This window comes from Ictalurus furcatus, chromosome 16, assembly GCF_023375685.1.
Source record: "Ictalurus furcatus strain D&B chromosome 16, Billie_1.0, whole genome shotgun sequence".
NCBI classification, from domain to species: domain Eukaryota; kingdom Metazoa; phylum Chordata; class Actinopteri; order Siluriformes; family Ictaluridae; genus Ictalurus; species Ictalurus furcatus.
In genome coordinates, this window is record NC_071270.1 from 14,309,921 (window position 1) to 14,335,909 (window position 25,989).

The 25,989-nt window shown below is 41.3% G+C and overlaps 1 protein-coding gene across 1 annotated transcript in view; it reads left to right on the top strand.

Moving 5' to 3' along the window:
* The window catches only part of opcml (opioid binding protein/cell adhesion molecule-like), a 173,100-nt gene that overhangs the window by 68,452 nt on the left and 78,659 nt on the right, over window positions 1-25,989 (top strand). Inside the window, exon 2 of the mRNA XM_053646180.1 lies at window positions 3,013-3,248. Within this exon, the coding sequence (XP_053502155.1) occupies window positions 3,013-3,248 (236 nt within the window). The remainder of the gene's footprint in view (window positions 1-3,012; window positions 3,249-25,989) is intronic.

Genomic DNA, 25,989 nt, shown 5'->3' on the forward strand with positions numbered 1-25,989 from the left:
AGAACCTTCACAACAGTGTGCAATACAATATGTATAGCTGTATAAATATTCAATATTTAAGGTTAGTGCATAGCCAGGACTAAATTTAGTTTTCTGCAGATATACAATTCTGACACAAAAAAGTGCAGAGCGTGCACGAAGATACTAAATAGAGCTAAATCTGTTGTTTTTGTATTCCTCCAGTCCTCCAAGTTCTCTTTCAGTCTTGCAGATTAGCACTCTCTGGATGAGCTCACCCCTTTGAAGAATATCCTGAAAAAGCATCCATTTCACATGATGCATTCTTGCCCTGAAGATTCACAGACTCTTTCTGAAGGGCTTTCATTACTTTTTTATGTTTTCTTTTTTTTTGAGGGGGTAGAGGATAGGGGTAATAAATGCTATTAGATAATCCACTTAATGCTTTTGACCTATTTTTGAATTTGTCCTTGAGAGGAAAATAAAACATACCTGAGGGGTATTATAGGCATGCACGTGTAAATGACCTGGCAGTGCTTGGATGGAAATCTTTGCAGCATGTTGTAAGCGTCATTGAGCTTTACACCACATTGTAAGTGTCACCAGCTACCTGGCCAAGTTGCACTGGCCTGCTACCTTGTGCATGCTCTGCTCTTTACTGATAAGCAAGGACAGTGTAGCACTCTAAGGAGGCTTCTCTCCTATATGCTTGGCAGACACAAGACTATTTCAGGGTTTCCCTGGGGTGGAGGGGGTGGAGTGGACAAGCTACACTGCTGAAGTTGCAGCATTATGGAAGCTGATTTCTGGGTCCATTCCATTGCCTCATGGTGGCCTCTAAACTTTTGTCATCATTGACAGTGCAATTTCCCTTCCATTCGCATTTCCAAAATCTATTAACATCATCTGCATCCAGGTCATTCCTGGCAAAATTTTGTAACAGGAAATGTGCTATGGTGTTACAGGATTTAAAATGTAGCACTTTTTTTTTTTAATCAAATTTCTTGAGCAGTTGCAAAAGTAATCGATTTCCCAGTCGCCTCTTCCAGTCTTCTCATTCTTCCACTGAATGGGAAAAAGTGTATCTCTGGTCGTCAGCAGATTCTGCTAGGTTATTTTCTGCTCTTCTCCATCCATATGATAGGCTCACATAGCATAATATATATGTATTTGCCATAACAAACATAGCATATATATATAGACATGTATGTATGCATATATATGAGAGTGAGAAAGAGAGAGAGAGAGAGAGAGAGAGAGAGAGCATATGTAATACAGAATACATATAAAAAATTGTATGTAATTTTTTCACATCTGTTAATTCTGATTCATGTTTGTCATGTTTGTTTTGTTCTATTTATTTCTGAGTTAGGGATTTGAGAAACACTATATACATAACTGTAACTATATAAATTATTATTATTATTATTATTATTATTACTACTACATTATGTATTAAATGTGTTAAAATTATTATTTAAACAATAATAATTGTATTATTATTATGTTATCATGACATGATGCATCGCGATGCAAAAGCATTGTACAACTGTGCAATTCATATCATGTATATAAATTTAATGCAACAGCACTTTCCCATTCTGCGCAAGTCATACAGTTTAAATATATAGATAGCGCCATATGACAAAGACCGACATGCATTATAGGTTATACACAACCATGTTATAACAGTTAAAATAGCTCTTCATTAATTTTCAAACAACACTAGCCCTGTGTTGCTTCGATTTACAGTGCCTGAGAAAGAGGCCATTTTAGCCGACTCTGAAGCTCTACTTCCGGTTAAAATGACACCTCAGGCGCTGCTACAGAGTTCATTATGTTTCACTTGATCATTAAGTCATTACACCCCTAAAGTTTTACATTGTACACTAAGTAAAATTTGCAGTATGTATTTTTCACATACTTAAGCTGTGCATTTAGATGGTATAGGTCTGGTAGCCTGCCTGGTTAGAATACACACTTTATATTCTTTATATTCCATCTTAATTACCGCAAAAAAATTTTGGTTGTGTATATCACTGCCTCTTATTTCTTTGTCCCTTTATAGTCCCTTGATTACCATTTTGGGGAAAATATGTGTAGGTAAATTTTTTTTTTTACCACATGACGCAATATAAATATATCCTCAAAGGTACAATAATAGTCCTTAAGATCCAAATATGTACTTTAATGATATTCTTCTGCACTAGTTCTGCACACTTACTCTAGTTGAGCACATTTTCACTCAGATATAAATGCACCTCATGACCCTAAGTATTTTTACATAAGTATAAAAACAATACTGGCTTATGTCAGTTATGTGACGCTTTAGATATCTTGCATTTTTAAATGCTTTTGCCCATGATGTGAGGTTGCAAATCTGTGGACTTTGGTCTATACCTGACCAAGGGTTAGGGTTCAATTAAATTAAATAGGGTTAAATTTACATTTAACTGTGATTTGTATTATTTCCGGTTCACTAATTTGATTGGTCTATGTGCATCACTCCCCTTGTCTGTGTTTGCCACATACAATTCCACTTCCTCGTTCAAAATGGTTACTACAGTAGTGTTAATGACATCATCATCGGACATGGCAAACAATGCTTTTTAGGAATATAACTTTTGACTTAAAATATGAATATTGCTTGATTAAACAGTGATTATATTCTATTATATTAATTATACTGTAACAAAATAAAGGAAGCTGTTTTATTTTTGCTAATAAATATGAAAATCTTAAATGGTTTAACTGTTTTCTTGTTTATACTATACTGTTTGTCACTTATTCTTAAGAAAATAATTCTGTCAAGTGAAGAAGGTTTGCAATATTTCACTTGTACACTTACTCTACTGAAGTCTACATTGTGTCTTAATCATATTGATCCTAGAATATAAAATGATACGGTCATTGGTGGATGCTGGGAAGATGTTTTCTAGAAAAAAGGAAAATCACTCTGTCTTTTACCAAATGATGGGGAAATATTACTACTATTCCTAACAAGTAGATGCATTTTTTAATGATTAAATCCTGTTTCCTCTTGTGTTTCAACAGATGCAATGTGGACAGCAAGGTATCGAGGGTAGCCTGGCTGAACCGCACCACTATTCTCTTCACGGGGAGTGAGAAATGGTCTCTGGACCCACGAGTGGTCTTGCTGAATAACACAGCAGTGACAGAGTACAGTATAAAGATCCTGGATGTGAACTTGCATGACGAAGGGCCATATGTTTGCTCCATCCTCACAAACAAGAAACCTGAGTCCACCAAAGTTCATCTCATCGTTCAAGGTAACACGCTTTTCAAAGGCAATCTTCACTCAGGTGGTTTGGGAGATTTGTGTTGCGGTCTTTATATATATATATGTGTATATATATATATATATATATGTGTATACATGTGTATATATATTCAGCAAAAAAAGAAATATCCCTTTTTCATGAGACTGTATTTTAAAGATAATTTTGTAAAATCCAAATAAGCTTTACAGATCTTTATTGGAAAGGGTTTAAACATTGTTTTTCATGCTTGTTCAATGAACCATACACATTTATTGCACATGCACCTGTGGAAAAGTCCTTAAGACACTAACAGTTTACAGGCGGTAGGCAATTAAGGTCATAGTTACAATAACTTAGACCTTTCTACTGACTCTGAAAAACACCAGAAGAAAGATGCCTAGGGTTCCTGCTCATCTGCGTGAACATGCCATAGGCCTGCTGCAGGGAGGCATGAGGACTGCAGATGTGGCCAAAGCAATAAACTGCAATGTCCGTAATGTAATACGCCTAACACAGTGCTACATGGAGACAAGAAAGACAGCTGATCGTCCTTGCAGTGGCAAACCATGTGTAACCATGCGTCCCCCAGATGCGATCGAGAACTTGCAAATGCCTTGGTGGAAGAGTGAAGTAACATCTCACAGCAAGAACTGACAAATCTGGTGCAGTCCATGAGGATGAGATACACTGAGATACACCACACACACACAGATATATATATATATATATATATATATATATATATATATATATATATATATAATGTGTGTGTGTGTGTGTGTGTGTGTGTGTGTGTGTGTGTGTATCTTTTTTTGTGATATGGTATCCCCTCAAAATTATCTTTACAGTCGCTGTTTTCATCACTCACTGTTGGGATTACAGAAATGGTATCAAAACTGGTGGGAGATTGTTTTTGGCTTGCTTGACTTTTCAACGAGACGGTTAAAGGTGAAGAACAACTTCGATCTCCTTCCGCAGACTGATATAAATAAACGAATCTCTCCAGACGTGACTCCCCGTGATGAAATTGGGATTTAATCTGGGTTTAATTTCAAATCGTTGATAGATATTGATTTAGGACACAGCAGAGGGAGGGAGAGAAGGAGAGGAAGCAAGAGAGAAAGAACACTGGCCATCACTCAAAACCAGCACTCACTAAAATCAGCTGTCAAAATTCAGACTTTTGTCATCATTTACACTGCAATTTCCCTCACGTTTGCTTTTCAAAATCAGTTAACATCGGCTGAATCTGGATTGTTGCTGGCACAGAAAGTGTCTCATTGTGCTATTTTGTAACAGGATAATTTTCTGTAAAAATAGCACTCTTTATTTTTAATCAGATTTTTTCTGAGCAGTTGGGGATTAAGTGAAACACAGGATTTATTTATATTGTGAGAAAAAGCACTTTTTTTTTTTTTTTTGCAAATTAAACACCTTCTTATCTCCTGTTCATTAACTTTTGGTGCTTAGTCCTGACACTAATTACTTCTTATGCAAAACACAACAAATAAATAAGATAAGGCAATTTATTTTAATAGATTAGATACACCAAGTGTTAATTAGTATTTGAGTTTCTAATAAAATGTGTTGTAGTTGGCAAAAATGCATAGTTTACAATGTAATTACTTGATTTCTGCTTATCACATTATTCAATTGCATAAGCACAGAGGAGCTTGTTAATTGAAGGCTTACAGTGTGTCATTTCAGCTATAAATACTGTCTGTAGCAGTGTTGTTTTTACAGAGACTGATCCATTAAATTAGCTACAAGAAATAAAACTAATATGATAAATAAAAGGCATCAAAATGAATACAGATGTGTAAAAAATACAAATGAATAAGAAAGACAAATACATAACCAGTTATTTTGGAATGTTTTTGTAGTCTTTTTTCCAAATTTGTCTAATAGCAGAAATGAAAGAGAACCTGAATAATTAAAAAAAAACTTGTCCTAGATATGTTGCATTTTGTAATTCATAATAGTTTGTTTGATTTGTGAATATTAAATATATGGATGCATATTAATGCATCTCTCATAATCGAGTTCTTAGCCTGCACAGGGTGCATTACATCTAAATGTGTCTTTGCTTGAAATGTTAATTTATCCGTGCAGTCTTTTTATGCTCTTGCAAGGACATCTCCATGTCACACATCGTTGTTCTCTCAGTTTATCAGTGTTTTGAGAGATATTTTTCCATGCAGTGTTCTGGAGAGTGTTTTGAACAGCTGTGGTCATGTATTCGCTCTTTAACAATTATTCAGTCCTCCTCCACCCCCACCACCCTCACTCCCCCCTCACTCCCCCCTCATAACACATCTCTGCTAAAAACATTCCCAGTTCACACACAGCCAGCCCGCCTACTGTTAACACTCAGTATTGATTGAAGGTTATCATGGCATTGCATTACAAATATGAAAATTATAGTCAATATTAGAACAAAGCCATACACTGGGAAAGCAGAGCTTATAAATCTGCCAACAAGGAACATTACTTTTTTCACATAATAACATTAATAAAAGCCTCAACTATTAAACAGAGCATTGCTTTGTTGTTCATTTGGCTTAGAAATGTAACTCCAATTCTTGTTCTTCCTTCATAGGAAGACATTATGCCATACCATCTGACCTTTTAGAGCCATTAGGAAGATCAGCTTGGGCATTAAAAAGAACCTCATCAAACTTGGATAGGAACATAGAATAGAAACTCGCTCCACGTGGTACTTTAGTACATCACATGATCTTTACTGTTGAGCTTCTCTCTCTGCATTTGAGTACTGTTTTCAGCTTTCCCTCACAACCTAGACATGTGTCTCAACTACACAAGGGTGTGGATTTTTTTTAATCAATTAAATTAGCCCTTAGCAGGGAATGCAGAAATATTGCAAATTTGTTCATGATATTACCTCATACACAGAGCCATATCAGTTTACAACTGCTGCTACTGGCTTGAGAACTAGCTAGTATGTTAATTAGCAATCATGTGAATTAGCTAACAGCTGTTGCGTACAATGTATAATCCATTTTAATGGAGCCAATCAAATGTTCATTTTTGATATACTGTATAGGACTTAGTTTAATATTATGTATACTACCTAACCTACTTACATTTATAAACAGATTCTTTATGGGTTATAAAAGAAATCACATCAGATTACATTACATTACATGCATGTTGAGGAAGTTCTGCATTTTAAGTCTACAGTCATTTTGGGACTTTCAGAGGTCCTCTGAAACCTTAACTTGCAGATAGTTTTGAAATGGCCCTTAAAATGAGAAAACAGCAAGCAGAAGAAATAAGAGCATGTGCTGGCATGCAGCCAGTGTGGCTTACTGTGTATAGCAGCACTACAGGCCAAATCCCTGCTTTTCAGGACACCTTTTGAATGATGCACTACAGGATCCAGTATGGATTTAATGCACAGAGTTTCAGGCTCTAGGACATTTTCATATGGCATTTTCAATGTTTATATATGTTTAAATGATATTTTTATAGAACTCTAATTATATAGTATTGATTGGTTTGACACAAAAATACCCTTTTAAAACAGTGACCTTCTTAAATGAAATGTCTGTTTGATATTAAGTATTTAATCATCTGCCCAAATCCAGAGTTCTATCATACCAAAAATAGTTGGATATCAATTGTGTTAAATAGACCTTTTGCATTTGTGTTACTCTGGGAAAAAAAAACATCCTGTCAGATGTTGCTACGACTAAACTCTGGAAGAATTTTTTCCTGCCAAATAATATACTTTGGCATCTGTACTTTAAGAACACATAAAATAGTTTGCCAAAATGATGTAATAATTTATATTTAGATTTTTCTTAACTTTCTAATCTGCTTGCAAAGATCAGGCGGTGTACAAGGCATAGCAGTAGATTAAATTTGCCTAAAAATGTCTAAAACACCTAGCTAAGTGTGTTTCTGTCACAGCTTGATCAAGTTTTTGGATAGTTTCATGTCATAGTGAAACAGACATAAGCTTAATCTGTTCCGTTTGTGATCAGATAGTGGTTATCACAATGTCAGTAATGATGCTGCATCGTCATATCAAAACAGAGAAGAGCGCTTACACACTCTGATGAAACATTTTTAAAATGAGCCAATGAAAGACAACAAATTTAAGGGAACAAAAAAAGTTATTCAACAATTATTTCCCCACCAATGTTAGCATGAACGGAGATCAGTCGAGCAAAGAGACAATAAGGCTTGTGTTTAAATGAGTACTAGTAATCAAAGTGATAACTCATTTCCTATTGTAAATTTATAATTCTTTAAAATTTGACAGTAATGTTGTTTTTCCTTGAGTACATTAGTTTATAAATTGATTTTAATTATTTGGGCTTGAATTTTTAAATAATATTTTTACCGTTTTCACTTTAAAAAGCTATAACTTTACATGACCATGAACTAGATATTCTGTAGTAGAAATTGAGCAAATTTGACCATGTGGAGAATTTTCCCAGGCCACCCCACATTTGTAATTGCGGTAGTGCAGTGAGATATTGTCGAGGCAAAAACTTTCAACTGATATAACTTTTTGCCTTGCCTTCATATGTGTTTACATGACCAGTGAGTTGCTGTTTATAAGTGGGAAGAGGGTGCTGACTTTTTGAACACAAGTTAATATTGAGCATCAAAACATACTGGGAAAACTAAGTTTTGTCATACCAGTGTCTGCCCTAGTTGTGTTTAGCAGCCAACGTTCAGTGTGTGTGGTTGTTGGAAGTAAAACATCACAGACAGCCAAGTGGATGAAAAGCTGGGCATGTGAGGGAAGGCCAAGGTTACAGATTGGAAATCTTGAATATTGAAAATATTGGAAACACTTGAGCTGTATTGGATAAGTTTCAGTTTTAGCAAAAAAGCAAGCAAGAAAGAAAAGGAGGGCAATTATTTATGTGCACATTAGCTTGTATGTAGAATAAAGCAGGCTCTGAGGCTTGATTTGGAAGTGTCTCCTGGGATCATTCTCTGGGGAGAGGTTGGTTTTGCCCAGCGTCCTGCACCAGAGCCAGCATTGTCCAGGTGGTGTATGGAACTGGACAGGATTTTTTAAACCCAGCTGTGTGGAGCAGGTTTAAAGATTAAAGCAGACAGGAGCTGGTGATGAATAGAGTGAGCACTGAGCACCAAAAGAGACTGTAATGAGAACATATGCATGTTGCTCCCTCAAGGTATTTCACATGAATGATTAGAAAGGCGGATGAGATAAGGGAGCCACATCATAACTTGAGTGATGTTTAAGCTAATGGTGAAACAGAAGGAAAATTTATGCCACGATGACTGTGTAACCCAATACAACAATTTTTGGTATATTATGGCATCTAATTAATGATTGTAAAATTCATAAGCTTAGAGGACATTGATTTATTTTACTGTGAAACATTGTAGGGGAAAGACAGAAGGAAGGAAGTATTAAATTATTTGGTCAGGAAAACTGCTAGAATAATTTATTAAAATGGTCTTGTTTAGTGAAGTACCTGGCATGTTTGCCTAGTTTTGTTTTTGTAAAGGATATGGCGGATATTATAAATGAACAGTATATGTATTGGAAATATATTCATAACCATATACAAAGATACAGGTACTCTATACCAGCACAGTCCTAATTTGAGCAGTTGGCTTCAGTGTTTTGAAGAGCTCTCTCCAAGCTATTTGCTTTTTTGGCCTTTTACCATCATGTCCTGTGGGTAGGATCATTTCTCTTCATCCTGCCCCCCAAACCAAACACTTCTAGATAATGTCTTGGATTAGTGCTACATCTATTTCTGTGGTGGATGATGGTGGTTGGACAGGCTTGTAAAGGGTAAAAAGGCCTCATCGTCTTCCGTGGCATTGATCTGCTCCATTGATCAGCAGTAATACGAGGAGAGACGCACAATGTGTTAGAGAAGGGCGCAATCTGAAACCAGTCATTTTGACCCGAGTTTTCTCTAAAGTATACAAATATTCAAGCGAAAAACTGCCATCTGGAGAAGACAAATGAAGGTTATTGCAGTTCAGTTGTTCAGAATAAAGAAAAACTTTCTTTTTTAACCTCTTTAGACCATCCAAACATAAGTGTAGATTGTAAGCACAATGATCAGGGTTCCTTTTTTGTGAGCTTGCTTATATTTAATTCTTGGCTCATTTACTCCCAGTTAGAACATACACACAAAAATCTTAACAAAACAGTTTTATATACTTTGAAGAAAAGAATAGAAGGACAGACAAAGGGATTAATCTGTGCATGGCTCTGAAGTTCATGCTACCATTTTCTTATTGCTGTCACGATTCCCCCTTTAAGCAGCGTGCTCTAAGCGCGAATGCGCGAGCACCTGCTTTTCCGTTGTTGACCGTAATGACATCTGGACACGTGTGTTTTGTTTATGTTTCTGTCATGTCTCCTCCCTGTTCTGTCATTGGCTGGGATTTCACGTGGGTCCATATTGCTCTCAGCTGCTAGCAGTTTAGACGCTGATTATGTCCGCATATATACCGCACGCCTCCCAGCACACAGCGCGGAAGATTAATACTTTAGAGTTAGTTAAGTTCGTAGCATATTCATAGTCACGGTCCATGTTTAGAGTTAGTTTAGTTTGGATCATAGTCATAGTCACGGTCCATGTTTAGAGTTAGTTTGCGCTGGATTATCCACTTCCAGTCCCTCGTCATAGTTCGTTTCTTGTTTTGTTTATCGACCTAGATTCCTGCCTTGCCCCGTGTATGCCTGTTTGCCAGTCGCCTGACCTCTTGCATGTTTGTGGATTACGTTTTGGATCACGTTTTGCATTTGTCTGCCTGTCTCTCTTTCTAATAAACAACTGTTCATCCGGCACTTGCATCCGTCCTATCTCTGCTCCGTCACGATTCGTGTAACCGTCCCCGCTATGGACTCCGTCCACTTCCCACAATGGACATTTATGGAGCTTCCTGATCCATTTGACGGATTTTTCGGTGCCCCTGAATATTTTCTGGTAGACTGTCAATACTATTTCGCCAGCCTGTTAGACCCTAAGCCAGAGGAGAAGCAATGGCTCCGATTCATGTGGTCCCGGTTCTTTGGACCGGCCCGTCAATGTGTGCAGCTCAAACTGGATAAGCACTGTAGGAACCTGGACAGTGTAGAACAGTTTGTGGGGGAATTCATGGTGCGATTCGGGAGTCCGGAGGCAAAGGACGAGCTAGAACAACTTCTCAGGGGGGTAAGTCTGGCAGGCGAACCTGCCCTGCCGTTTACCTGCTACTACAGGCAACTTCATGCAGAGCTCAACTCTGAAATCCAAGTCAAGTCTCAAGTCCCTGAGATCCAAGTCAAGTCACAAGTCCCTGAGATCCAGGTCAAGCCTCCAGTCCCTGAGATCCAGGTCAAGCCTCCAGTCCCTGAGATCCAGGTCAAGCCCCCAGTCCCTGAGGTCCAAGTCAAGCCCCCAGTCCCTGAGGTCCAAGTCAAGCCTCCAGGCTCTGAAGTCCAAGTCAAGCCTCCAGGCTCTGAAGTCCAAGTCAAGCCTCCAGGCTCTGAAGTCCAAGTCAAGCCTCCAGGCTCTGAGGTCCAAGTCAAGTCTCCAGTCCTTGAAATCCAAGTCAAGTCTCAAGTCCCTAAGGTCCAAGTCCAAGTCAAGTCTCACATCCCTGAGGTCCAAGTCAAGTCTCACGTCCCTGAGGTCCAAGTCAAGTCTCACGTACCTGAGCTCACGTTCAAGCCTGCTGATTCAGTTGACCAAGCTCTGCTAATATCTCAGCCTAATGACCAAATGCTGCTCACGCCCAAGTCTACCGACCTGGTCGCCCAAGTTCAGCCCACGCCCAAGACTACTGACACGCACAGCCAAGTTCTGCTCACGCCCCAGTCTGCTGACACGCACAGCCAAGTTCTGCTCGCGCCCCAGTCTGCTGACACGCACAGCCAAGTTCTGCTCGCGCCCCAGTCTGCTGACACGCACAGCCAAGTTCTGCTCGCGCCCCAGTCTGCTGACACGCACAGCCAAGTTCTGCTCGCGCCCCAGTCTGCTGACACGGCCAGCCAAGCTCCGCCCGCGCCCGAGTCTGCTGACACGGCCAGCCAAGCTCCGCCCGCGCCCGAGTCTGCTGACACGGCCAGCCAAGCTCCCCCCGCGCCCGAGTCTGCTGACACGGCCAGCTGAGCTCCGCCCGCGCCCGAGTCTGCTGACACGGCCAGCCAAGCTCCGCCCATGCCCAAGGTTCACCTGGTGACCTCAGAGCCTCAGCCTCCCTGTTCAGCTGTGGACGTCGCTCAGCCTCCCTGTTCAGCTGTGGTCGTCGCTCAGCCTCCCTGTTCAGCTGTGGATGTCGCTCAGCCTCCCTGTTCAGCTGTGGACGTCGCTCAGCCTCCCTGTTCAGCTGAGGACGACCTCAGCTGAACAGGCGGGCTGAGCGACGTCCTCAGCTGAACAGGGAGGCTGAGCGACGTCCACAGCTGAACAGGGAGGCTGAGCGACGTCCACAGCTGAACAGGGAGGCTGAGCGACGTCCACAGCTGAACAGGGAGGCTGAGCGACGACCTCAGCTGAACAGGGAGGCTGAGCGACGTCCACAGCCCGCCTGTTCAGCTGAGGTCGTCGCTCAGCCCGCCTGTTCAGCTGAGGTCGTCGCTCAGCCTCCCTGCTCAGCTGTGGACGTCGCTCAGCCTCCCTGTTCAGCTGAGGACGTCGCTCAGCCCGCCTGTTCAGCTGAGGTCGTCGCTCAGCCCGCCTGTTCAGCTGAGGTCGTCGCTCAGCCCGCCTGTTCAGCTGAGGTCGTCGCTCAGCCCGCCTGTTCAGCTGAGGTCGTCGCTCAGCCCCCCTGTTCAGCTGTGGTCGTCGCTCAGCCCCCCTGTTCAGCTGAGGTCGTCGCTCAGCCTTCCGGCTCCATGGCAAACGTCATTCCCCCCTACTGCTTCGAGGAGACCCACGCTCCTCTCCCTGGCCGCACGGAGACCCACGCTCCTCTCCCTGGCCTTACAGGGGACTTCGCTCTGCCTTCCAGTTCAGCTGGGGTCGTCGCTCCGCTTTCATGCTCCGCCGAGGACTTCGCTCAGCCTGCCCGCCCGGCTGTGGATGTCGCTCTGTCTTCATGCTCTGCCGAGGACTTCGCTCAGTCTGCCTGCCCTGCTGTGGTCATCCCTCTGCCTTCATGCTCCACCGAGGACTTCGCTCAGCCTGCCTGCCCGGCTGTGGACGTCGCTCTGCCTTCATGCTCCGCCGAGGACGTCGCTCTGCCTTCATGCTCCGCCGAGGACTTCGCTCAGCCCGCCTGCCCTGCTGTGGTCGTCGCTCTGCCTTCATGCTCCGCCGAGGACTTCGCTCAGCCCGCCTGCCCTGCTGTGGTCGTCGCTCTGCCTTCATGCTCCGCCGAGGACTTTGCTCAGACTGCCTGCCCGGCTGTGGATGTCACTCTGCTTCCCTGCTACGCCGAGGACGTCGCTCCGCTTCCCTGCGCCGCCAAGAACACCGTGCAGTTTCCTGGCTCTGCCTGAGACATTCAGTCCAGGGGGCCGGGTCCGCCAATTAAATGGGATGACTCATGGCACTCCGGGAGGAGTGCCTTTGGGGGGGGTTCTGTCAAGATTCCCCCTTTAAGCAGCGTGCTCTAAGCGCGAATGCGCGAGCACCTGCTTATCCGTTGTTGACCGTAATGACATCTGGACACGTGTGTTTTGTTTATGTTTCTGTCATGTCTCCTCCCTGTTCTGTCATTGGCTGGGATTTCACGTGGGTCTGTATTGCTCTCAGCTGCTAGCAGTTTAGACGCTGATTATGTCCGCATATAAACCGCACGCCTCCCAGCACACAGCGCGGAAGATTAATACTTTAGAGTTAGTTAAGTTCGTAGCATATTCATAGTCACGGTCCATGTTTAGAGTTAGTTTAGTTTGGATCATAGTCATAGTCACGGTCCATGTTTAGAGTTAGTTCGCGCTGGATTATCCGCTTCCAGTCCCTCGGCATAGTTCTTGTTTTGTTTATCGACCTAGATTCCTGCCTTGCCCCGTGTATGCCTGTTTGCCAATCGCCTGACCTCTTGCATGTTTGTGGATTACGTTTTGGATCACGTTTTGCATTTGTCTGCCTGTCTCTCTTTCTAATAAACAACTGTTCATCCGGCACTTGCATCCGTCCTATCTCTGCTCCGTCACGATTCGTGACAATTGCCAGCTAATTATGCTTTCCTTGCAGTGCTCCAGTGCAACAGAAACTATATACTGCACCTATTATGTAAACCCAATTTGTGGCCTATTATTATCCCTCCATCCATCCTTTTTCCATACTGCTTATCCTACACAGTGTCACGGAGATCCTGGAGCCTATCCCAGGGAACTCAGGGCACAAGGTGTGGGACACCCTGGATGGGGTGCCAAACCATCGATGGTACAATCGCACACACGGACAATTTAGAAATGCCAGTCAGCATACAGCGCATGCCTTTGAACTGGGGGAGGAAAGTGGAGTACACCGTCGAAGCACGGGGAGACCATGCAAACTTTGTGCACACAAGGCTGAGGCGGGATTCGAGCACCCAAACCCTTAGGTGTGAGCAAACCACTAAACCACCATGCCCCCACCAATATATTAGTGAAATTTGTAATATTAGTTGATAGCATTAGATGATCACTAATAGCTCTGTTCTTTCTATCTAATGAGTTTACTGTATAAGCACAAAGAAGTATTTTGCTTTTTTCCTGCTCCTCTGTCCATTACACTTGGTGTAATGGACAGTGGAACAGTTACAATGACTTTTAATGGAAGAAAAATTTCAGACCTCAAATTTAAACAAATGGTCAAGTTTCACTGTTGCTGCATAAAGCAACGGAAAAAAAAGATGTTTATTTCAGACTCAGGAATTTTGTCACCAGTTGCCATAATATTAATAAACGTTGGACTCAAAGGTCCAGAATGTAATGCTTTATGATACAGCTGTGCTGAATTATGGCAGAGAATTGACTTGGCTATATAGCACTCTATAAGATGATGGCACAGTGGTGTTGATGGTGGATTTGCAGGAAAGTTGAAGCTTTGGAAGCTGATCTGTTTGAGCAGAGTGTACAGTACAGACTAAAGGACTAAAGCACTGCTGCATCACTCCCTTTAGGTAGAGATGAAGCAAGGGCTAAATATCACTGGTACCACAATGGGCAGTTAGTGGATAATGTTGTAAACCATTGACAAATTCCCAAGTGGGAAAAAAATAGACGAACATATCAATGAAAGAAGTTTAAAACAAAACAGTGAACTGAATTATTACAAAAGAAATCTTGCATGCCACTGAAGCAGTAATTATAAAGATTAATAAAAAAACGTACTTTAGGATGGAATTTTCCTTAATCACAGTTGCCTAAATGTCATATATGGGCTGAATGTAATGAGATATATATATATATATATATATATATATATATATATAAGTTATTTTGTATTACAGTGTAATACAAAATACACTTGGTAATGCTTGGTAATGCTTGATTTCACAGAGACACCATTCCCAGACTCATCCCTTGTTTTCCCTTGCATCCTTTAAGAGTGAAATGATGCATTGGATACCAACTTTTTATGCTAACACACCTCTTTTAGGATATGCCTACTCAGTGGGCAGTTTATTAGGTATTCCTACCTTGTTCCTATACTCATTAGCCATTTGATCAGGACAAATCTACCATATGCACTCAGCCCATCTGTTGCTGTGTACCATTTGTCACCTCCTTTCACCCAATCCAGTGGCAGAAAGGGACCACTATAGGACCACTATATCCACCACTGGCCAGATGTTATTTGGGTAACATTTTCAGCATAGCAGTGATACTGACATAGTAGTAGGGGTTGTTCGACTAATAAATGTGCAAAATAATAAATCTCTGTATCATATTCCACTATATAAGGATATATGATGTCTTAAAATGCACTTGTCTGGACGAGCTGGTCGCTTAGCTGATGTCATTGATTCTGGAATGGAGAGCACACAGCTTGGCGTGATGGTCATAATAACTTAATGTTACTGTACGTGCATAGTCTACACTGCATGCATTGTCTACAAAACAGCATTTCTGAGGTTTTACCATCATGTTCATCTCAGTAACATCCGAAAATTAGTCTGGATCAGCCTCTTTGAGCTGTCATGCACCACTGATCTGAGTCTAAACTAGCTGAGTGGGATTGGATAGTGACATGCAATTCATGGCTCCGAAAGTGCTCTTTTACAAAATGCTGGTCATAACAGAATTCAATATGCCACAGTGCAAGGATTTTATTAATGATTTGTTTAGCGTTAAAGGACAGCAAAAATAACTGCAGGATGAATTCCTAAAGGAGTGGGCGCACACCTCTCCACTTCATGTAAAGCAATATCAAAGTGTCAAAATTAAGTTTCCCAGCATAGTCTGATGTTGACGGTGCAGTTGAAATATTTTCACATAACCAAGTACATTTTTGGCCTGTTTTTTGCCCACTGCCCCAAATAGTCAAGAGCTCCACAAAGATCAGTGTATCAGTTTCAACACTGTTGCTGGAATTTTTACACATCATTGCTTGGTTGAGAGGCTATAGTCTCTAACTGTACACCTACCAGGTGGACCAACAAGTTAGGCATACACTTTCAACATTTGGTCATACCATGTCAGTATCATCCCTGTACTAGGAAGAGATCACCACCCAAATTGGTCAGCAGTAGTCCTGTGGTGATCCGTTTGCACCCATGGATGAGGTAGAAGAGGTCTGACAAATTGTGCACAACAACAAATAAAATCAGTACCTACAGAGTACACCGAAATCGTATCTTCATTATATTTACTAAGGTGTGTCCATTGGAACCTACATGACTGATTGATTCCCCATTGTTGAAATTTACACACATTTTTGAAGTAATAAACTTCACAAATCACAACATTGAGGCATATTTCAGCACTGAACACAGCAGAATACCTTGCAAGCTAGCAGGCATCTAGGCCCAGAGACATTTTTCTTAGCCATGAGATACAAAATGATCAGTCAAAGTCTAACATCCCATCAGAGATCTTGTAACACTGACATTTGCATGATAAATGCTGTACAGTCTTGTTTTTCCAACATCAGACTTTCTGTACTTGGCTCAGTTTCTCTCTCATGAACACTCTCTTTTGCCTTTCTATTTTGTTGGCCTTTATTTCCATTTCTTGTTTGACTTTGTTTTGCTTTTCACCTGCCTCCTAGTTTCTCCAGCATCTGTTCTGGCATTTCCCAGTCCACAAACACTCTCACAGTTAAAGGTTCTTCAGTTCTAGCTTCTACTTGGGACCTTTTGTGATAGGGAAATCAACCATTGTAAAGTTCAACAAAGGGCATTTTATCCGTGTTGGGTCTCATTTCTCTGTGAATAATATCACATTCATACCCCATTTATATTGCCTTAATTTACAAAGTCTTGCTCATTTTGTCTAAACTATATTTCTTGAGTTTACTTGTCTCCTTTTTATTTTTTTTAAAGTGTTAAAAATTTGAAAAATTCCGAATCTTATATTCTAGAGCTCTTCAGGTAATTTCAACCAGTCAGTCAAAAATACATATATAAAAGCTAAAAAATAAAATAAATAATAATAAAAAAATACAAAAAAAAAAAAAATAGCTGGGCCTTGCTAATGTGAATAAAAAATGTAACTTTAGTCTCATCACATCACCTCCTACTCTTATTTACAATCACACCTGTGTACACACCCCTGCTATCAGGATGATCCCCAAGCATGGAAAAGGAGGTTTGGTGTCTCATATTTACATAAATATTTTATATCAGTAATAATTACGATGCAAATAAGACATATTAGTGTTATAAGTGGAGCGCTATGAAATTAAAAGAGATGGACTGAGTCAGTAAGACATTTTTGCTAACCAGTAAAAAAATGTAAGTAATAAAATGTGTGAAGGTTAATTGGATGTATTACACACACAATTCTTATATTGCAGCATCTACAGTCAATATCAGTCACTAGTACCACGATGAAAGCATTGTGGTTTTGGAAATGGATGAACTCTAGCTGGCCTCAGCTGCACTGTTCCAGCCAGGTGAAGCATGGAGTGCTAAAACACACACACACACACACACACACACACACACACACACACACAAGGCAAATGTGGCTTGGTACTGCCATTCACTGTTCTGTCAGCTTTTTGGTCTAACAAGCTTTCACCAATCACCATCCTGCTGTGACAGTGCCCTCTCAAAAACAAACCTTCTTTCCAAGTGCCTGCTTCGCATGTCAGTGATTTAGAGGCAAGCAAATGCCAGTTGTCAGAAGGCAGCAGTAAAGATTGTTTTGCCTGGATACTGCAAGGACGTAAATATGTTCCATTGGGAATACAAGTGTTTGGATCATATGCAGCATCAGAAGCAAGAACACCGTAATTGATGCAAAGTTAAAGTGCCTGTACTTTAAAACTAGGACATATTGCATGGTGTTTTGTGTGTTATGTGCTTTGGGTGGCCCTCGAAGTATAGGCAGGTGACAAGAAGAAACTTTGTATTAATTCTCGAGAGAAAAGTGACTGTTGCACAGGGTGGGGTGAGCTGTTTGTTGTCTAGATAATAAAAAAAAAGGAAGACAAAATCAAAAAGAAATAGGAGAGTTCCAGAATTTCTTTCAAATGAAGTTTAGATTTGATGCTTATTTTAGTAGTGTCACAGGAAAACAGCAGAAGCTTGACTGGTGTGACACATTTTTTATCAGATTATCCTTTAAATTCTGACGTTTTACTTCTATTTCTAGGGAAAGCATTCTGTGCTACAGACAGTGGAACTTACAATTTTCAATTTAAGAATTTCCTCAGTTCACTCACGGTGCCTAACTAAGTAGGTTTTCCATATTGTGCGTCTTGTATTTAAGTGCTATGCACATCAGAAGGCCAGTAGTTTGTTCAGATTTAACAATGATTTAAAAAATAATTATAAGATACATATTAAAATATCAATGTCTAATTTGTTCATTGCTCATTAATCATCAGTAAGCACTTTATCCTGGTCAGGGTTATGGTGGATCCTGGATTCACCAGACATGAAGCAGGAATTCAGTGTGCAGTGCAAATCCTGAATAGAAGATTTAGTTACAGTATTACACTCATTTACCAGTTCATTAGGTATGTTGTAGCTTATTGGTAAACCTACCATATAGGTCATTTTGTAGATTACTCATTGTAATGCATTACGTGGCAACTTGGCAAAAAACTGAGCTTCTCCTCATCCCTGCCTGCCCCTCAATCAACCACAACTTCACCGTACAGCTAAGCTCAACCACACACAAACTAACCAGGACTGCCAGAAACCTTCTGGTGACTTTCTATCCAGACAGCAGTATCCATCACTGTCTTCAAAAAATAGTTAAAGACCCACCTATTCCGTGAACACTTAACTAACCCCTAATTTCTCCCCTGGTCCCCCTCTTAAAAAAAATCCTCATTTGTAAGTCGCTTTGAATAAAAGCATCTGCTAAATGAATAAATGTAAATTTAATTATGCACACAATGTCATCTCTCCTCTGCTCTGTCCAAGGCAACCACCAAAGGACCACAGCTGGCCAGATATGATTTGTGTGATGGATAATTTTGTTACCTCAGCAGTAACACTGAAGTTAGCTGTGTTTACTTGCAGCCTCATTATCTGTTCATGTAAACACCTCAGTCAGAATAGACTAAAACGATTAAGGCCAATGCTATTGAAATTTCTGAACTACAGAATAGGTAGGTACTACCTACCTATTCTGTAGGTAGTACTATTAATTATGTACTAAATATTATAGCATAGTGGTATGGCATGGTGGTGCAACTGGTAGAATTGCTGCCTTACAGCACCAGGGCCCTTGTTTCGATCCTGAGCTTAGATTATAGTCTGTATTCCTCAGAGTGTCAGGGTCAAGGTGTTACATCCTCTCGTCCATTGTTTCTTGGATAGGCTCTTGATTCTGACTAGGCTAGTGAGGATTAATAAAGGAACAAATATACCACAGTACTGGTGAATTCTTGATTCCTATTAGTCAGAAGTTGTTGATTAATTTTCTGCATGGCATGGCTCTGACCAATCCGCAAGTCACAGGATTCTCTTAATACTCTTTGGACTTGTATAGTGAACAATCTACATAGTCTAAGTCTAAAAATAAACAAAATTGTGTTGTTATACATGCTTAAGCATTTTGTAAGGAATTTTTTATTTAATATTTATGGAAGGAGTCTCCAGTGACAGTGCTTTGTAACAGTTAGTAAGTTTTCGACAGTGAGAGAGTCTTCAGGGCAGAGGACTTTTAAAGCTGTTTAAAGCTACTATAATGTAAGTGATAACAGGAGCTAACTTGTTTGTGGATGTTCCACACCATTAAATGTAGTTATACTGATGTGTTGTTCATTAATAAGTTATAAAAAGTGCAATCCTTGTCAAACTGTTTTGGTATAAGAGGAATAAAACAGCCCAGGATATGCTGTTCATATTACGCAATTTTATTCTTTACGTGACTCACACATTTTTGTTTTAATGTTATTGTTGACATGAAGCCCAGATCATGTGCACATACAAGTATACTATTATAAATAAGGGAAGCAGTGCTGCTGGGTTTTTTAAGTATTGTGTATTTTTATAATATGTACCGTAGGTCTACTGGTTGAATGCATTTTTTTCTCTTTTTTCCCCTAAAGATATTTGTTAATGTGGAGTAAAGTAATATCACTCTGCTATCAGGAGGATTCACGGGAAGACATTTTATTAAAGGATCTTTAAAAAAGTTTGGTTTGGAGTTTGAGTTTGGTGTCTGGCAGTTAAGAGCCCCCTCAGTCCATATGCAGTGAATGAGTTTGAGTTTGTAGTGAGTCATGTGAGAGCAGAGAGGAATAGACAGCTTTTTAGGCTGAAAGGAGTTGATCAGAGCTGAGTGACGAATGAGAGCAGTGCAGGTGTCTGTCCCTGTGCGTGTAGGGTGTTGGAGGTGATGATAACACACCATATGTTCCACAGATTCCACCTCTCAGTGCGCACAGTCAGAGTACAAATGATTGGGTAAATCTAGCTTAGTAAAAGCAGAACAAAAAGCACATGCACATTTCCAGCTATATCTATTCCTCAATTAAAGTTTTATTCCTCAGTGATGCCCAAGGATTTTGTACACTGATTCATTTGTACATGGAGTGACTCACTAGTCATTTATGTAATTATTTATTTATATATTTTTTTTCTTTTGTATTCCACATAGAGGGTCCAATAAGTGCTTTTACTAAACATTAATTAAAGACTAATACTAAATGTTATTTAGTTGATACTTACTGTTCAAGAATGGGTCATTCAGAACTGACAATAGTTGTTTTACTGCTTATGGAAATTGAAATATATCTGATCCTGTTTGCAACACATTTTACTATGACACATAATATCAATAAAAACTATGGAATATTATTTGAGAACTAAATTTGGTTAAAGGGTATAAGTTCTTCATTACTGATTTAAAATAGCTGGCAGTGATCTCAGTGTATTGGTCCTGAGTATATGTTTACTGAGACAATGTATTGTAGTTACTCTACAGCTGCTATACAAATATTATGATCTATTTAGGGAAATAATGCTGATTCAGTGTTGATTCAGTTTAGTTTTGTACATGTAATGCAGAATCTCCACCAAGCTGAAATTTTCTGAGAGTTAGTAGATAACCACAGCCATCATGTGTCATATAAAATAGGGGTTATCAAACCTTTTGTTACCGAGGACTCAAAATAATAATTTGTCTGTTTATTAAACCCATAGAGCTTTCTATTCCTGAACATTCCACTGACAGACCACATTGGGTCTAAATATGAAATGCGTTTATATATTTACAGTCCCCTCCGAAAGTATTGGAACGGCAAGGCCATTTTTTCCCTTATACACTGAAGACATTTGGGTTTGAGATCCGAATATGAGATGATAGATAAGTATTTCAGCTTTCATTTCCTGATATTTAGATGTAACTGTGTTAAACAACTTAGAACATGGCACCATTTTCTTGAACCTACCCATTTTTCAAGTAATCAAAAATGTTGGAACATATGACTGACAGGTGTTCCTTGTTGCCCTGGTGTCCCCTGTTAGATTGATTGTTTAAACAATTAATATCTCTGAATGTCTACTCTTGGTTTGAGCCCTGGGTTTTGCCAGTAAAATCTGCATTTGTTGTTATAAGTAAAGCAACATGAAGACAAGAGAGTTTTCTATAAAAGAAAAGCAAGCCATTTTGAATCTGAGAATAGAGGGAAAATCGATCAGACCCATTGATCAGCACAAGCATTGGATATAGCCAATTCACCAATGTGGAATTTCCTAAAAAAAGATAGAAACCAATGGTGTACTAATAACCAGACACCAAACAGGTTGGCCAAGGAAAACAACAGCAGTTCATGACAGAAATGTCTGGGTTACGCATGTAACCCTGATTCCTGAGAAGGGAATGAGACGTTGGGTGAGCTTCACACTGTGGGAAGTTCCCTCACGCATGACTGGTATCTAAGTCTGTGTGAAATCATGCCTATTTATAATAATAATATTAATAATAATAATAAACTTTATTTTATAGAGCGCCTTTAAAAGCAGCTTCTCAAAGCACTGTATACAAAATAAGCAGTACACAGAAAAAAAATGATAAAAGTTAATAAGAATAACAATAATAATAATAATAATAATAATAATAATAATAATAATAGATATCAGCAGTCAAATGCAAGTTTAAAAAAGTAAGTCTTAATTTGAGCTTTAAAAATGCCAAAGTTCTGAGCTTCCCTAAGTTCGAGAGGAAGAGCGTTCCAAAGGGAAGGAGCGTAGACAGACAAAGCCCAGTCACCCATAGATTTTAAGCGGGTTTGTGGAACAGTTAACAAATTACACTGTGAGGAGCGCAGTCTGCGATTTGGGGTGTAAGGAATTAATAAAGCAGATAAGTAATGAGGAGCCAAGCCATGTAATGCTTTTTATGTCAGCATCATAATTTTAAAATCAACACGGAAACTGACCGGGAGCCAGTGCAAGGACTCCAAAACAGGAGTAATATGATTGTATTTCCTGGTCCCAGTCAGGATCCTGGCAGCAGAGTTTTGTACATATTGGAGTTTATTGATTGTGGATTTAGAAACTCCGGCTAAAAGGGCGTTACAGTAATCTAGCCGAGTGACAACGAATGAGTTCATCAGTATTTCAGCTACAGAGAATATAGCATAGGGTCCTGTCTTGCTATATTTCTGAGGTGAAAAAAGGATGCTTTAACAGTGCTCTGAACAAAAGAATCAATTTATAGGCCTGCTGTGGTCATGTGAATGGCAATTTTGCGTGTTGCGTGACTATAAAATGGCACCTGTGAACCATGTCATCAGCCTCTATTATCTGAAGCAAAGATGCAATTCACAAGCATGCCCCAGTATGACAAAGCCATGCATGGTCTCATTCCCTTCTCAGGGAACAGGGTTACATGTGTAACCCAAGTGTTCCCTTTCAAAGAGAACTCAACATTGCGTGAGCATCACACCGTGGGAATGAGAATACCCACTCCATCATACTGAGGGTATGGCCTGTGCAAAAACATCCGAGCCCTGGGGTGGAATGCATATCCAAACTGTAATATCGAATGAAGGTGTGCAGCACAGATCACCCCACCACAGCACACACATCCTTTAAGGGTACCCCTTTGGATAAAGCCTTCGAGGAGGCGATCCTCCCTAGTGAAATGGGCCCTTATGCCCAGAGGTGTAGTGAGACCGCGTGCCTCATAAACGATAGAGATCTAAAGCATCATCTACTGTCACTGCCAAAGCAGACCAGCAACTGCTCTGGCTTACACCACTGGCCGAAGCGGTGGACGTGAGTAAAGAAAGTACTTACTGGACACAGTAGGTGCAATTTCTCTTGTTCCGGTGTGAGGAACCAAAGAGGGCAGAAAGCATGCAACACTACCGGCTGGGCAGCAAACATAGGCACTTTGTTAATATAATCCAGCCTAGGATATAGGAAGGCCTTGGCTAATCCATGGGCAAAGTCAAGGCAGGAAAGGGCAACAGAGAGAGCTTGTAGATCTCCTAGATGTCAGGGCCAGCAAAAGAGCTACCTTTAGAGTCAGAAGCTTCTCTGAGGCTGACTCTAAGTGCTCAAATGGGGTGCCTGACAGACCTTCCAGGACCACAGACAGGTCCCAGGAAAGTATAAACCTCGATGTTAGAGAACGTTGCCCCACAGAGGCTTCATCAATAGGGGCATAGCTGACTGAATTGGCAGCCACGTAGACCGTCATTGTAGAAGGAGCCAACCCTGCTGAGAAACGTCTCTGTAAGTATTGCAGGGCTGTAACTATTGCGTAGTTTACTGGGTCTACCTGACATTACTCAGACATAGACAATCTTGGCAAACTCTCGGTAGAACTTGTGGGAGTAGAGCGATCAGGGGAAAAGCATACGGACGTGACCTCGGCCACGTGTGCACCATGGTGTCCAGCACCAATGGTTTGGAAGGAGTGAGAGCAAACCATAGTGGCAGTGTGTAGTCTCTTTGGAGGTTCTGCTTGGCTGAACCACCGCCGTACAGCCTACACCACTTTAGGATGGAGCCTTCAATCCCAGAGCCTCAGCCCATGCCTCGACAGGATGTCTGCCCCCACATTCCCGTTGCCTGGAATGTACATGGCACTCACTGACAAAAACTTTCCTAAAAGAAGAATTAGTTGTGCTGCCTGAAAAGTGGGCGCGAACGTAACCTGCCCTGATGGTTGATATATGAGACCACCGCTGTGTTGTCTGTCACAACTAACACATGGTGACCTCTCAATTGAGAAAGAAAGAATTTCAGTGCTAGAAATACGGCCTGCATTTCAAGGGGATTTATAGGCCACTCCAGATGAGGGCTGCTCCAGAGACCGTAAGCTGGACAACCGTCTAAGACCGTGTCCCAGCCCTTGAGGGAGGCATCTGTCAGGAGACGCTCCAAGAGTGTGACCTGAGGCTAGAAACCCGGGACACCTCCAAATTTTCAAAGCACATAGGCATCGATGCGTGACACTGATTACTTTCAGGGGTTTCATCCTCTGATGAAACCCATGACTTTTCAGCTACCATTGAAATGGTCTCATGAGCAATCAGTATGATGTTGGCTGCTGCTGCCATAAGCCCCAACAGTCTCTTGTAGAGACTGGAGGGGATGCCTAGACCCAGCATTATCTTGCTCAATGTTGATAGGATTGACCCTACACATGTTTGGGATAGAAATGCCCTCATTGTAGTAGAATACCATATAACCCCTAGAAAAGTTGTCCTCTGCACTGGAGAAAGCATACTTTTCTTGAGGTTCAACCTGAGCTCCAAGCTCGATGTAGAATTGGCAGTTCCCAGTTCCACATTTTCTATGGCCCCTTTGTCCAAGAGGGATCCTACTTCCTGTGTTAACGTCAGGCACTGCTTTGCGCTTACTACTGTGGTGAGCACATCTCTGAACCGGGGGGGTTGAACTCTGAACTGGACCCGATAACCCTTTTTTATGGTGGACATAATCCATGGAGACACATTTGGCAGTTGTTTCCACGCTGCCAGATGGTCTTTTAATGACATTAACTTTTCCATATTCTGTTGGAGGGAAAGCATCAGATTTTCGTTGCCCTCTGACAGCTTGCTGACCAGAGAAGACTGAAAACTTGGAACAACATTGACTAGGAGACGTCCTACAATAATACTGGGAGCTAACTGCCTTAACAACCTCATGTCCCCTGATACTTCCCTCCGCAGCCTATCAGGACCGCTCCTTCTTTGTATGCTTTTATGATCATTCTCAGATCAGGCCTACTAGCAGGCTGCAATTGTGGTTGCCTGGTCCCTCTGGCTGTCTGCAGGGGGGAGGCGGGCCACCTGGAGCCACGAGCGGAGCCCGGGAAAACTCAGCGTGACGTGAAGGGGGTGGCTGAATGCCACTGTTTGCTGTTTCACCTCGCGAACCTGTCTGAGATAGCGTTAACTGCACTGCCGAACAGGCCAGAAGGTTCAACAGGGGCTTACAGCAGGGAGACCTTATCTTTATCCCCCATCCCTGAGAGTTTGAGACATAGGCTCATAGCCTCTCCACCGCAACCAAGTTACCAATTGAACGGCCGATATGACAGGCCGTTTGCATGGTCACCTGAAGAGACAATGGCACACTCTGTCACTGCCTCTGGCCCAATTCCCGCCCCGCTGTCAGACGCACTCAGCAGGTCTGCTTTGTAGGCCTGGGACACTGCCATTGTATGCAGTGACCCACAATGGAGACCCGCTGCCGCATAGGCTTTGCCAACCAATGCCGAGGTGGCCTTACATGGCTTGGATGGCAAAGCTGGTCCCCCTAAATTTCGATGGAGAGAGGTAGCTCGCAAGAGCCTCCTCCACCTTTGGCATAGCTAAATACCTGTACTGTTCATACCCCACAAAGGCCGAATAATCCGACGTTGTGGGGTTATAAACATGGCTTTGGTTTTCCCCAGAAGCTCGATATTTCATCATGCACTTCTGGGAAAAAGGGGAGTTTTCTGCGGTGTGAGGGATATTTATATTCACTGGGGAGATAGCGCTCGTCAAGCCTGCTCCGAGCCACTTCCTCTTCCCTAGGCCAGTCTAGATTAAGTTTCTCTACAGCCCTAGTAATCACTTCAAGCAGCTCTTTATATGCTTGAGAGCTGCTCTCCATTTTAGTGCAATGGCTCCCCCCTCTGGCTCCTTGGAATCAGATAGGGTGGGTTGACTTTCCATTCCAGAAAGATTTGCGATGCGAGCTCCAAAATCTGGTGGAGAGCCGGACTTGG